The following is a 15,126-nucleotide window of genomic DNA, read 5'->3' as shown; positions in this document are numbered from 1 at the left end:
GGGAGCTGTGCCCCACAGCACCCCCCGTGGAGCCAGAGCACCCTTCCTGCTGTCCCCTTGGCACGCTGCACAAGGCTGGTCACGGTCACCTGACGGGAGAAGCTGAAGGGTTTCTGCCAAGCACCAGGCTCACAAGACACTTGAAGAAAGTGATACAGAACAGACTCCCCATGCTGAAGACACCAGAGATCGGCAAGGACACGGAGTCGATGCAGAGCCCTGCACTCAGAGGGCGGCCGAGCTCAGCAGACCGGCCGTCTGCGGCCCTCACAGCGGGGCTGGGTCACGCCTGCCCGGCTCAGAGCAACCACAGCGGCAGCTTTCAGAGGCAGATGACCGGGCTCCTGCCAGGTGGGTCCCCTGGAGCCCAGGGTCAGACGCTGGGCCACGCAGATGCCCCCTGGCCAGTCTGACCCTGGAGGCCCGGGACGCACTGAGCCGTCCACTGTGCCCAGCTCCGGCCACGCTGCTAGCCGGGCCCTCTCTCTCCCTTCCTGATCGGCGTGCACACAGCTGCACCTGGTTCTCACTCTGGTTTCGGTCTCACCCCATCAGCTCGCCTTTCCCCTGCTCCGAGGCAGGATGGAGGTGCGGACCCCCAGGGGCTGGACAGCCCTCCCCGCCCGCAGTGTGCCCACGCCCTGCCACCTGGGGTGCTCAGAGACCGGCACCTCGTGGACAAGCGTGGTGCCCCCTGGGCCCCTGTGTAATAACCACGGCTCCTCTCCCAGGACTCTGTTGGATGGAGGACACAGATGTGCATATGGAAGTTCACTTCAGCTAAAACTAGAAACCACAAAACACATGACCATATGCAACTGGTTAGATTAACTGTAGTACGTGTGAATCACAGCTAACCAAGTAGCCATTAAAAATCCAGTTGTCAAATAAAATATAAGGAAATGCTTGTGTTAAACCTGAGGTAGAAAATGCACGACATGAAACCACTCACACAACACGATTCCAATCTTTTAAAGCCATGAATGTGCAGACGTGAACACATCAAAGCTTAACAGTGGTTATTTTTGTGAGTGGTATTTATTTTTACTTAAAATTTTTGTATTTTGCAAATTTTCTACAATAAATACACAACCTGACTGAGACAGAAAAGAAACGTTACTAAGTTGTGACGCTTCAGGAAAACCAAGTACCCCCTGGCCCCAGGGAGGCTGGACCTGGGACACCTGGGCTGGGGACACCTGGAAACTGGGCAGGCGTGCCCTCAGGCTCCGGGGTGCAGGGGCTGTTAGGACTCCCTTTCACTTCGGGGGTGGGAGGGAGACAGGACATTCTGCCACAAACAGCACCTCAATGGCCAGGTGGACGCCTAAGAACAGTCCCGTCTGAGCCCCCCCAGCCCGCTGGACGGTCCTGGGGGGCCTCGTCTGCAGGAAGAAGCCCGAGGAAGACAGGGTGGCAGACACAGGAGGGTGAGCACAGCTGCAGGACAGGACGAGGAGTGGAGGCTGAGGGGCTGCAGGAAGCACACCCTCGCCCTCCTCTGGGGACAGCAGCACGGGTGGCCGGCCGGGAAGGGCAGGGCAGGACACGCACACCCAGCCGCACAGACAGCAGCGCCCAAAGCAGAGCCGCCGCTCGGCACACACGCAAACGAAATGGCAAGTTACCTGGATGAGGTCTGGAAAATGGCCCGTCTTTAGCTTGTGTGACTCCAAAACACAAGAAAACCAAAATACTGGCCACAATACCTCTGCAATAAAGAACAAACAGCCCTCAGTGTGTGTCAGCGCGGACCAGGCGGCTTCTCCCAGTGGGGGCAGGAGGGAGCCCCGAGCCCAGGCAGTGACAGGCCCCGACCACAGGGGCAGGGCGGCTGGAGGCTCAGCGTGGGGGGCAGGGCTGGGCGACTGGCAGCAGGAAGGGCCGCTACCCGGGCCAGCACCCCCGTCTGCAGAAGAGCCCTCACTGGGGCCGTGCGCTGTCCCCACGTCACATCAGAGGATGCCTAGCGGGGTCTCTTACGGGATCCCGTGTGTCCATCTGCAGTACATCTGGTCATTTTCTCCTGCTGATCTGCCCTAGGCTAATTTGGTCAGTCAGCCAGAAGAACTTGGAAAGGTGGGAGGGAAGTTATTTTGCCTCCCCCCTCCCCGCCCCGTGTGATGAGCAGCTAGGAGCACTCCCCAGCAGGAGCCAGGTGACGAGGAGCAGGCAGGAGGCGAGAGTCCCCCAGTCAGCTGCCCTGGTCACTTTCTTGGGTTCAGCAGACATTAGAGGTGGAGAGTCCTAGTGTTTTCTGAATTTAGGTTGGCAGGAAGAAGCATCTGTGAAGCTGGCTCCTCAGGCCTGACGACTCAGGGGTTTGCTTTACCGACTCTTTCCACCCAGAGATGGTCACTTTTTCTGTGTCTGTGTCTCTTGTGTTGTTTGTCACAAGAAGGAAACAGACCCCAGGCACACTCCCACTGAGCCTGCTGTCTGAGCAGCCTCACAGGCTGGGAGTGGAGTTCTCTCCAGACGGGCGTCTGCTGAGATGAATGCTGCTGTGGGTCTCCCACTAAAAACCAGATCAGGAGTTTCCTTGTCTCGTTCCATGTCCCAGGAGCCCGGCCTCGTCTCTGGTCTCCACCCTCTGGGAGGTGCACCTGCTGGGTGCACCTGGTGGCCAGCTGAGCAGACTGGGCTTTGTCCGGCGGTGCCAGCTCCTGGGGCGTGTGTCACGAGAAGCCCCAGCCCAAAAGGACCTCTGTCGTCTCAGCCCCCATCCCATCCTGTCAGTGCTGGAACAAGCGCATTCCAGGGGCGCCTGCCGGGGCCACAAGTTAGCCGGTTTGTGGCGGGGGGCGTCTCACAGTTTGTGGGAGACCAGAGACACCATGTGTCTGCCACCCTCCCGACTGCGCAGGTAAGGAAGGCCTGTGCTTTCCCTGTTTGGGGAGTGAAGCTGTGGATCACAGGCTGCACTGTGTACATCACGGTAAAGATTTATTCTAGGCCTGGGAAGTTACAGGTACGCCACAGAAAGGCTTATTGGCTGGAACTGCTGTTGAGATGAACAGATCCTGCTGTCACTGGCCAGACGGACACAGATCCTTTGAACAGGAAGAACTTCTAAATGGGAGACTTTTTAGAGCCCTCACCATAACAGTGGTGTTATTGATACCTATAGAAAGACCCATTACTTTTAAGATCAATATAAAGAACTATAATGCCAAGCCTCCCAGACAAAACCCAGCTCCTTCGGAAGGACGCCTTACTGAGTCTGCTGTCTCCGCTTCCCTCATGGGTCCTAAAGACGTTAATAAAACATCAGGTTAACCAACGAGAGCAAGGGGCAGGGGCAGGGATGGTTCCAAAAAGGTGAAAAACCTGAGGTTATTAAGAAATAAGGTGAATAGAGCAAGTATCGACAGGAACAATACAAAGCAGACAGGGAAGTCACAGCACTCGCCCCAGAGGGTGGCAATTGTTAGACGGTTAAGAAATGGGATGAATACAACAGGCGCTGACGGGTGAAAGCAAAGGTTTCCACACATCCCGAGCAAAGCCTGGGCCAGAGGGACCCCCAGGGAGCCCCCCAAACAAATCTGCTCTGTCCAGCCCCGTGTGGAGAACAGTGGAGGGCAGAGACGACAACGAGAAACCCTGGACACCAACCCCTCCCTCTCCCCCTTCCCCTCTCGCAGCCAGTGGCTCCCCTGGCTCCAGCGGCTGCCTGGGCGCTGAGGATGGCTGGGTCGATTAGAGCGCTGGCCCCAGACGGGGTTGCCAGGTAAATCCCAGTGGGGGCACGTGTGGGAGTCCGTCTCTATCTCCCCTTCTCTCGCTTGAAAAAGAAAAAGAGGTATGAGATGTGTCACAGGACATGATGATTCTGTCCTGGTGATTCCTGAACGGATTAGAGAATAAGAGACAAACTAAAGGGCAAAGAAAGCTCTAAGAAGTTTATGAAAAAGATTTTTTTTTTTTTTGAGAGACAGACAGGAAGGGAGAGAGATGAGAAGCATCAACTTATAGTTAAGGCATGTTTAGTTGTTCATTAATCGCTTCTCATAGGCGCCTTGACCAGGAGAGTGGGGGAGGGGGCTTTAGCTAAGCCATGACCCCTTGCTCAAGCCAGCAAGCAGCCTTGGGCTCAAGCAAGCAACTATGGGATTATATCAGTGATTCCACACTCAGGCCGGCAATCCTGCACTTACACCAGAGTCTTCGGGCTGCTGAACCTGGGACCCACTGCACCACCAAATGTCAGGCCACAAAAGGATTCTTGGCCCTGGCTGCTTAGCTCAGAAGATTAAGTGTGTCGTCCCAAAATGACAAGGTTGTGTGTTTGGGTTTGATCTCTGGTCAAAGTGCACACAAGAAGCCACCAATGAGTGCACAACTGAGTGGAACCACAAACGAATGTGTCACTTTCCCCTTCCCTCTCTGTCCCTTCCTGTCTCTGTCTATAAAAAAAACAAGAAAATTAAGCCCTGGCTGGATAGTTTGGTTGGTTGGAGCATCATCCCGGTGTACAGAGGTTGCTGGTTCTATCCCTGGTCAGGGCACACAGAGAAGCAGCTCGATGTCCCGCTCTCTCCCTGACTCTCTCAAAATAAAGAAAGAAAGAAAGAAAGAAAAGAAAGAGAATTCTTGAGAAAGAAATTTTATGTTTGATCAAGCTGGATAAGACTGAGTGGAGCGCCTGACCAGGCGGTGGCGCAGTGGATAGAGCATTGAACTGGAATGCAGAGGACTCAGGTTCGAGACCCTGAGGTCGCCAGCTTGAGCGTGGGCTCATCTAGTTTGAGCAAAGCTCACCAGCTTGAACCCAAGGTCACTGGCTCGAGCAAGGGGTCACTCAGTCTGCTGAAGGCCCACAGTCAGGGCACATATGAGAAAGTAATCAATGAACAACTAAGGTGTTGCAACAAAAAACTGATGATTGATGCTTCTCATCTCTCTCTGTTCCCGTCTGTCTGTCCCTATCTATCCCTCTCTCTGACTCTCTTTCTGTCTCTGTAAAAAAAAAAAAAAAAAAAAAAAAGACGGAATGGAGGGTTTTTAAATAGCTTTACTATCAACAGTGTCCTAAAACTTAGCATTCTTTCAGCTGCTAAAGGATCAAGATTTTCTGTTGGTCTCCTCCCAAGAAGACATTGTGAGAATTTCTCTGCCTAGAAAGCAGAGTCTGTGTTTTATCAAAAGAATTTCTGTGTTTATGTTGCCTTAATGGGGTCTCTGAATCTGTGAGAACACTGACCCTTCTCCGCAGCAAGAGCTCGGTCTGTATCTGAAATGTCCTGGCTGAATTGCATGCAAAGGCAGCAGCAACAAAATATTAAGACTGCGGCCACTCAGCTTCTGCAAAAATGTCGTTTCCCTCCCAAACCCAGTGCCACACTGTCATCCTGACGCCCTTGCCCACGGCCACAGCCTGCTCCTAAGTCAGAGAAACGGAGGTGAGGTGGGTAGGCACGGCTGTAAAGCCACCGAAGTCTGCATTCCCCACCCCTGGGGAGGCACAGGAGCTGGATGTCACACGACTGCCACTAGGGTGCTGTCAGTCCGCGCTGTGCTCTGCTCGGGCCGAAGCGCCCGCCACCAGGCCGGTGCCCTCAGTGACCCAGGCGGTCAGAAGATGTTTCGTGTGGGGTAACCTTCCCACAACCTCCATGACTGAGACACCCACGTCACTCAGCTTGTCATCTGAGTGTGACGGAAAGCCACACAGACTTCTTGGAATGATCCCCGTCCCTATCACCCACAACCAAACAGGCCAGGTCACAAGAACTACAGAAAAACTGGACTCCAGCAGAACACAGCTCAACATGGCCTGGATGAGCGGGTGGGGAGGGTTACAGCTCTCCTGACTTTGTTTGAAACAATGCTAAGAGGAACAACACACAGTGATGGAAGATGATCTTACTTTGGGTGATGGGCACATAATGCAATGAACTGTTCAAATGCCACGGAAACATTTACCTGAAACCTATGTATGCTTATTGGTCAATCTCACCCCATTAAATTTAATTTTCTAAATAAAATAAAATAAAAAAGAAACTGCTAGCTTTCTTTAATTTCTTCTCATTTTCTAGATATAAGGAGATTTTTCTCTTAAGTTAGCTATGACTTAGAGCAATTTGGTAAATTACACCTTTTAAATTCTATTTTTTATTGAATTTGGTAGATATTACCTGTATAAGCAGAACTAAACCATGCATCTTTTGCTCCTTTACTTGATCGCTCCAGAACTCAGAGCCTCTCCGTGAGCATTCTTACTTTCTTGGCAATACTATTATCTGCATAAGTTCAGTAGGAATCCTTGCAAACTGGTTATATACTATTACCAAGGCCTTGACTGGCAGGTTGTGTTTGAGGGAATACACGTGTAGAGATGAACAGACGGCTTTAAGGAACCAAGAGAAAGAGTGGTTTATGGGAGCCAAGAAAAGCCCTTTGAAATGTCTGCCTGGCATCCTGCGTACAAGGTTCCCAACAGGTCAGTAAGCAGGTCACTTCCTGGCAGGTACAGGAAACTAGGTGTTTTGAGGACCTAGGAAGACAGGAACTCACTGAAATCTATAGGAGTGTAGGCAGAGTTGGATGGCAAGTCAGTCCTTGCCTTGGCTTTTCTGGCCTTGAGAAGTAGAGTTTGATCTGGAGATTGTTATGAAAAATTCTAGGCCCTGGCCAGCGGGCGCAGTGGTTGAGCGTTGGCCTGACATATGGTTGTCCCGGCTTCGATTCCCAGTCAGGGCACACAGGAGAAGTACCCACCCTCCCTCTCTCGCTTCTCTCTCTCTCTCTCTTCCCCTCCCACAGCCATGGCTCGACTGGAGTGAGTCGGTCCCGGTGCTGAGGATGGCTCCATGGCCTCTGCCTCAGGTGCTAAGAGCTCCATTGCTGAGCAACGGAGCAACGCCCCAGATGGGCAGAGCATCACCCCCTAGTGGGCTATGCCAAGTGGATCCTGGTCAGGGCGCACGTGGGAGTCTGTCTGTCTTCCCTCCTCTCACTAAAAAAACAAAACAAAAGCATTCTAGCAAAGCAGATTTCAGAGAGCCTATACGATTAATTACTATTCTTGCTTACTCGTATTTAAATAACAGGCCAAGTTTATTGAAACTAGACTATCTAGTAATAGTCTTAATTTGTCTACTTTTGTAAAACTAGGAGTGATTTTAGAGAAAATAATCCTTTGTGGATACCAGTCTAGTGCTGTTCATTTTCTTTTGACATTTTGTTCTTACCTGTAAATTGTAATGGATGCTGAGTTCTTCTGGTTTTGTCGAACATCTGGCTACGACTCTTCAAACTAACGTTCCAACTGTTACCCCATGTTTGACTCGGAATCACTGAGAATTAGAACTGACCTTTTCCCAAAGCCATGTGAGCTAAGGTTGGACAACTTGATAGATCTGGAGAAATCACCACACGACTCCTCTGGGGACAATCTTTGTGCCTTAGGCAGAGAGGTCACCAGAGACCTCAGGCAGCAAACAGGAAAACCTATCAGACACCCACTGCCTGACCCCACTCCACCTGAAGATGCTTTGAGACCGACATCTAGAAATCTTCTCGACTGCCTGCCTTCAGAACCCAGAAACTGGGATTATAGTCTGCTCCCATTATTAATCAGTTTCTCTTTTGTTTCCATAAAGATACCCCTTATTAAATACCTGATGCTTCACACCCTAGGCCTAACTTTGGGAGCCACCTGCAATATCACCTCATGAAATGAGACACAGCTGTTTAGCTGAACTATTCTCAAGACCAATACTGGTTCAGTGAGATATGGAACAATCAACCAACCAACATCTGGAATGTAACACTTCTCAGGAAGGCCCAAAGACCGAAAAAGTTCAGAACAGGGTTTCCAAGATACGCCACTGGAGCTGGGAATAAACGTGCTATGTTACTGATTTATTGATCTTAGTCTGACTAACACAAAACAGACCTAAATAAGAGCGTACTATAAAAAAATGTACTGGCCTGACCAGGTGGTGGCACAGTGCATACAGCATTGAGCTAGTATGTCAAGGGTCCCAGTTCGATTCCATCGTGGCTGGCTTGAGCCCAAGGTCGCTGGCTTGAGCAAGGGGTCACTGGCTCAGCTGGAGCCCCCCAGTCAAGGCACATATGAGAAAGCAATCAGTGAATAATTAAGAGTGCTGCAACTATAAGTTGATACTTCTGTCCCTTCCTTTCTCTCTCTCTCCCTCTCTCTTTTTTTTTTTTTTTGTATTTTTCTGAGGTTGGAAACAGGGAGGCAGTCAGACAGACTCCTGCATGCCCCCAACCGGGATCCACCCGGCATGCCCACCAGGGGGCGATGCTCTGCCCATCTGGGGCGTTGCTCTGTTGCAACCAGGGCCATTCTAGCACCTGAGGTGAAGGCCACAGAGCCATCCTCAGCGCCTGGGCCAACTTTGCTCCAATGGAGCCTCAGCTGCAGGAGGGGAAGAGAGAGACAGAGAGGAAGGAGAGGGGGAGGGGTGGAGAAGCAGATGGGCGCCTCTCCTGTGTGCCCTGGCCAGGAATCGAACCCGTGACTCCTGCATGCCAGGCCAACGCTCTACCACTGAGCCAACCATCCAGGGCCCCTTCCTTTCTCTCTTAAAAAAAAAAGTACTAATTGCCCTAGCCGGATAGCTTGGGTGGTGGTTGGAGCATTGTTCCAATGTGCAGAGGTTGCCTCTTGGGTCCCAGGTCAGGGCACATACGGGAACAGATGTTCCTGTCTCTTTCCTGCTCTCTCCCATTCTCTCTCTAGTATCAATAAAATAAACACTAAAAAAAAAAAAAAATGTACTAACAGACCCTGGCCAGTTGGCTCAGCAGTACAGTGTCGGCCTGGCGTGTAGAAGTCTTGGGTTCAATTCCTGGCCAGGGCACCCAGGAGAGCACCTACCTGCTTCTCCTCCTTCCCCCTCTCCTTCCTCTCTGTCTCTCTCTTCCCCTCCTGCAGCCAAGGCTCCACTGGAGCAAAGTTGGCCCGGGTGCTGGGGATGGCTCTGTGACCTCTGCCTCAGGAGCTAGAATGACTCCAGTTGCAATGGAGCATCGCCCCATGGTGGGCATGCCGGGTGGATCCCGGTCAGGCGCATGTGGGAGTCCCCGCTTCTCACTTCCAAAAAAAATAAATAATTAATTAAAAAAAAAGTACTAACGAGATACGCTTATAAAAGAATTTCTGAGCCCTGGCCGGTTGGCTCAGTGGTAGACCATCGGCCTGGCGTGCAGGAGTCCCGGGTTTGATTCCCGGCCAGGGCACACAGGAGAAGCGCCCATCTGCCTCTCCACCCTTCCCCCTCTCCTTCCTCTCTGTCTCTCTCTTCCCCTCCCACAGCCAAGGCTCCAGTGGAGCAAAGTTGGCCCAGGCACTGAGGATGGCTCTGTGGCCTCTGCCTCGGGCCCTAGAATGGCTCTGATTGCAGCAGAGTGGCGCCCCCAAATGGGCAGAGCATCACCCCTTGGTGGGCGTACCAGGTGGATCCCGGTCGGGCGCATGCGGGAGTCTGTCTGACTGCCTCCCCGCTTCCAACTTCAGGAAAATACAAAAAAAAAAAAAGAATTTCTGTAAAACATTAAATAAGGCTTACTGCTCTTATAACCATGATTCAGTAGCAGTAGCTTAATGCTTAGTTACATAATCTGTAGCAAATCAAGAATACATAATCAATCTTGTGCTTTCACCTCTGGCCAAGCTCTCACTGCAGGTGAGAGGCCTGTTCCCCTCGGCGACGCACGTCAGGGGTTAGCATCCGAGCAAGAACAGCACAGGGGAGCTGCTCGTTGGCCCCTCTCCACACGCTGAGACTGGCGGTGCAGATTCTCGTTCAAGCTGGAGGACGACCTGACCGCGGAAATGTGTGGGACCCTGTTACAGAGGACAGAAGCCCTAGCTTATGTTACTTGTGAGCTTCGGTTCCTGTAACCACCAGAGAAGCAGACCTGCCAGCTCTGGTGGATGTGCTGGCCTTCCATCAGTTATCCGGACACACTGGGCGGGCCTGCACATGGCCCTCCACAGAGAACTCAACCCCCTCCTTCAGAATCCTTTGTTCTATTCTTTGTCCACCCCCCTTCTCCTTCCTTATAAGAACCCCTCTGCCTGCACCAAAAAAGTGAGACGGGAGTTTGAGGCCAGGAGTCCCCCATCTTCTCAGTGGCTGGCACCTGAATAACCCTCTTTCCTTCTCATCAGCACTGGTCATGAATCTGGCTTTTCTTAGCAACGGGCAGCCAGACCTGCAGGTCACTTTTCCAGTTACACCATTTTAACACATGGATTATTTTGAGCTGAAGGCAATCAAGACCCTGTGGACTCACGAGAAACTTTTACCTGTCCCTTGAAACACTTAAATGAGTGGCTTTGTCCATTATAAGAGTTATAACCAGAAATTACTTTTTATGACCTATCTACAGGACAGGGCAAGCATCTAACTACTGTGCGTCTGGCCTTATTATCCTGCCAGTGACCCTCTTCCCTGATGAGGCCCCCCACACCTTACCGCCTTCTAGCTCAGAACGTCACCTATGCCTCCCGTTTCCTCTCTGTCCACAACCCTCTGCTGGATGTGGGGTTCCCACAAGCACGCATGTTGAACTGGGTTATTGTTCTTGCTGATCTACTCTCATGTAGATTTAAAGTTACACCAGTTGAAAGAACTAGGAGGGCAGAGGAAAGTTTCTTCCTCCCCCAGAATGTCCCCGTCTGAGCATTCACTACCTGCTGAAGGCCACCGTGGGCGCCTCCAGTTCTCAGCAGTCAGGAGTAAAGCTGCTGTAAAGATTCACGTGCAGGTTTTGTGGACACGAGTTTTTAATCCACCTGGACGAACACCTAGGAACACCACCGCTGGATCACACCGTGGGCGTGTGTGGTTCTGTGAGACCCTGAGCGCCCGCACACTGCTGTCCCACCTGAGTCCCACCAGTGGTGACGGTCCCTGCTCTTCGTGTCCTCACCAGCACTGGTGTGCGGTGTTTTTTTTGTTTGTTTGTTTTTTTTAGAGAGGAGAGAGAGTGAGAGAGAGAGAGAGAGAGAGAGAGGGCGGAGGGAGGAGCAGGAAGCATCAACTCCCATATGTGCCTTGACCAGGCAAGCCCAGGGTTTTGAACCAGTGACCTCAGCGTTTCCAGGCCGACACTTTATCCACTGCGCCACCACAGGTCAGTGTTTTTAACCATTCTAACAAGTAAGTGAGGTGTGTCTTAACTTTTTTTTTATTCTTTATTTTTCTGAAGTGAGAAGCAGGGAGGCAGACAGACTGACTCCTGCATGCACCCCACTGGGATCCACCCGGCATGCCCACCAGGGGGCGATGCTCTGCCCATCTTGGCCGTTGCTCCATTGTAACCAGAGCCATTCTAGCACCTGAGGCAGAGGCCACAGAGCCATCCTCAGCGCCCGGGCCAACTTTGCTCCAGTGGAGCCTTGGCTGTGGGAGGAGAAGAGAGAGACAGAGAGGAAGGAGAGGGGGAGGGGTGGAGAAGCAGATGGGTGCTCTCCTGTGTGCCCTGGCCAGGAATCGAACCCAGGACTTCTGCACGCCAGGCCGACGCTCTACCACTGAGCCAAGCGGCAGGGCTAGAGGTGTGTCTTAATCTGGGTTTCCCTGATGAGAAATGTGCTTATCTGCCACCTGCACATCTTCTCTGGTGAAGTGTCTGTTCAGACATTTTCACATTTTTTCATTGTGTTGTTTGTCTTCCTACTGTGGAGCTTTAGTTTTAAGAGTTCTTTGCATACTTTAGATACAAGTCCCTTATCCAATATGTTCTGCAAGTATTTCCTAGCATTCTGTGGCCTGTTTTTCCTTATTATTATTATTTTTTTTAGTGAAAGAGAGACAGGCAGACAAGGGAGAGAGATGAGAAGCATTAATTCGTAGTTGTAGCACTTTAGCTATTCTAGTTGTTCATTGATTACTTTCTCATATGTGCCTTGACGGGGCGGGGGGGTGTTCCAGCTGAACCAGTGACCCCTTGCTCACAATAGCGACCTTTAGGCTTAAGCCAGCAACCCCGTGCTCAAGCTGGTGAGCCTGTGCTCAGGCCAGCAACCTCGGAGTTTCAAACCTGGGACCTCAGCGTCCCAGGTGGCTGTTCCCTCCACTGCTCCACCACCAGTGAGGCTGTCTTCCCTTATCTTAACAGGATTGTTTATACAATCATACATATGTATTTATGCAAATATGTGAGTGCCCCGATGCCACCCACAGATAAATGGATGACTGAAGTGTGTGACGCCTCCATGTGGCAGAACACTCCCAGCAACGAGTGGACCACTGAGAGGCACCCTGTGCATGTCACAAGCCACTGTGCCGAGTGAAAGCAGCCACCTACAGGGGGCTTGCTGGACGACTCCACTCTGTGGAGCTGTACAACGGGCCCGAGGACCTGTGGTGACAGGCGGGTGGCAGCTTGGGGACAGTGGTGAGGACTGACTGCAAGGCTCAGAGGAAGCTCTCCATTCAGTGGCAGGCAGATATGCTTGTGGAAACTCACTGTGATCGAAAACACAGTATATTAAATTATACATTGATAAAGTTCACTTAAGAAAACTAAACCTATTATCCCAAACTGACAGAGCTTGTTAGATCTGCAAACAATGATACAGAAGCCAAAATAGAAAGCTTAAGGAAAACAATTGCCCAAATTTTTAACAATGTATTTTTAAAAATAAGCGTAACGTATACATGAAACCTTCTTCAAGGGCATCGAAAGCTCTGACATAAGAAATCAGCCCCCACAGCTTCCCGAGATGCTGACTGACCAAGCAGGAAGCTGCCCCGAGCACCCCGCAGAGCGCCCGGCCCAGCCCAGCCCGGGCGGGGGTGTGGGCACTGCTGAATGAGAACCAACCCCGGCCCTCGGGGGCTGCTCCCAGGACACCCCACACAGGCCCACTCCCACTGGGGGAGCGCCTTCTTCCTGTGACAACACATGCTCGGGGACATGGGAACTGCTCCTCTCTGCCCTAATTTCAGTCCCACGGGAACTTCTGCCGTGGGACCAAGTCCCGCCTCTTGGCCTCCCTGCCCAGCTGCGCAGACCCTGCACGTGACCCTGCACGTGACCCTGCACGTGAGGACTGCTAACGGAACCCTTGCGCAGGCGGGGTCGCGCCGGGAGGAGATGCTTCCGCGCATCCCCACCTCGCCCTACGCGCATCCCCACCTCGCCCTACGGACCCAGAAAGTCCCGCGGGGAGGAGCCACCCGGTACAGCCCTGACAGGAACGATGTCCAAGAAGTCGCTGCCCAGCAACTCAGCCAGAGTCTCCCTTTCTCCCAATGAACCTTCCTTCAAAACGTCCTTTTTCTCTGTAAGTAGCATTACTCTCCTTCGTTTGTTTGACTTGCTAAAGCTTGCCCATCCCTCCCTCGCTGCAATTGTTTGCCGTTCCTGAATAAACCCACTTCTTTCTGGTCAAAATCTAACGTTTATTTTGAAAGTCAATAAACCCAGCCAGATGAATGCACAGAAAAGATCAAGTTCTGCTTGGAAATCCCTCCAGGCAAACGTGGGCTTCTGCCAACAGCCTCAGTGTCCCCGTCTCCACAGTCCAGTCCCCTTCACGGGGACCTGCTGCAGAGAGGGCGGTCCCGGGCCCCGCACGCAGGCGCAGTGTGCAGCCCACGCTCCCTCCTCCACGCTGGACCCCACGGCCGTGGGCCGCGCTCCCTCAGGCCTGCGTGCAATCCCACGGGACCGGAGGGCCCAGCGCAACAGGAGGCAGTCCCGGGAGACGAGTGGACTTGCCGGCTGACACCCCGGGATCAGGTGACCAGGAAGACCCAGCCAAGCTGACTGGGAGATGGCAGGGGGGACGGGAAGACCCTGCAGGCAGTGGAGCCAGCACTACAGGGGAGGACAGGACGAGCTCCTCAAGGGAGCGGAGCTCTGAGTCCAGACACCTGGCAGCCATTTCTAACCAGGAGACGAGCTGGGTGACGAGGCCTCTTGCAGGTGGCTCTATAGCACCCGCCCGACAGGGAGCCGCCCGGTGTCAGAACAGGCCGCGGACCCCTGCAGAGCACATCAGCGTTCACACCACACCGCCAGGCCAATGCAAGAGCCTCGTGTACAGAAACAAGGCCTGGCCCCACCCACCAACGCTGACCAGTGGTCCCCAGCACTGCTAGGGCTTGAGTGAGTGCCTCCCCTGGCCTCTGCCCCCACCCCAGGGCCAGACGCCTGCTGGCCTCCTCCCACGGCCCCACCAGAGTGACTGGGGCCTGGGCCCTGACAGGGGGTCCCAGAAGAGCAATGGGGGGTTTGTGGGCCTGCAGAAGAAGTGTTGAGTCGTTCTGTGTCAGAAACGGGGGTGAGTTCTGAGACCAGCTCACTTCCTCACACTCTGCAGTAACTGCCTTAGAATCCACGGGATTCAGGCAAAGGACACAGACCCATCAGCCAGTCTCTGCTGGAGACAATACTGAGGAGACAGTATTTCTACTTCCTGACCTGAGATCACCCCCCAGACAGCCGCCCAACATCCTCAAGCCTGGTTAACGACTGGCATCGATGCAGCGTGGACACGGTGCTCGCTGATGGGGAACCCCCTGGTCACAAAGCCCATGTACTCCCAGACGTCCAAATGCACAGGCTCTGACATCGTAATTTATAACGAGAAAGATGTATTTGGTGTCTGTCCTCCTTTCTGGCACAGGGCCCCTAACACTCTTGAAATTTCCTGTGATGACAGCAATAAAGGTGCTCTCTGTTACGTGACTGAGGACAAGGGCCTGTCGTCAGGAGAATAAACCCTGTGCACGGAGTGGGGGGAATTTCAGTCCCAGCCCTGACCTCCCAGGGAGGGAACGGGGGCTGGAGGCTAAGCTCAATTACCAACGGCCAATGAACGAATCAATCGTGCCTATTACTGAAGCCTCCATAAAAACCCAGAGGATGGCCTGAGGGCTTCTGGGTTGGGGAACACATGAAGATCTGGGGACAGTGGCCCCTGGGGAAGGTGTGGAAGCCCCAGCCCCTGCCCCACACCCGTCTCCCTCCTGGCTGTGCCTGAGCCCTCTCCTTTCACAGCAAACCTGAGCTCTCGAGCGGGAACGCTTCCCTGAGTTTGGAGAGCCACTCTGGCAAACTACTAAATCAGGGAGCCTCTGATCCGGAGCTAGTCGCCAGAGCACAGGTGACAATCTGGACCTGTGA

General features: G+C 52.8%; 1 protein-coding gene across 1 annotated transcript in view; it reads right to left on the bottom strand.

Moving 5' to 3' along the window:
* Window positions 1-15,126, bottom strand: part of PTDSS2 (phosphatidylserine synthase 2) — a 40,506-nt gene that overhangs the window by 15,713 nt on the left and 9,667 nt on the right. Inside the window, exon 3 of the mRNA XM_066367413.1 lies at window positions 1,629-1,711. Coding sequence (XP_066223510.1) covers window positions 1,629-1,711 — 83 coding nt within the window. The remainder of the gene's footprint in view (window positions 1-1,628; window positions 1,712-15,126) is intronic.

Source organism: Saccopteryx leptura, chromosome 1 (genome assembly GCF_036850995.1).
Source record: "Saccopteryx leptura isolate mSacLep1 chromosome 1, mSacLep1_pri_phased_curated, whole genome shotgun sequence".
Taxonomy (NCBI): Eukaryota; Metazoa; Chordata; class Mammalia; order Chiroptera; family Emballonuridae; genus Saccopteryx; species Saccopteryx leptura.
Note: the sequence above shows the minus strand (reverse complement) of the source record. Positions and strands in the feature narration are given on the sequence as shown.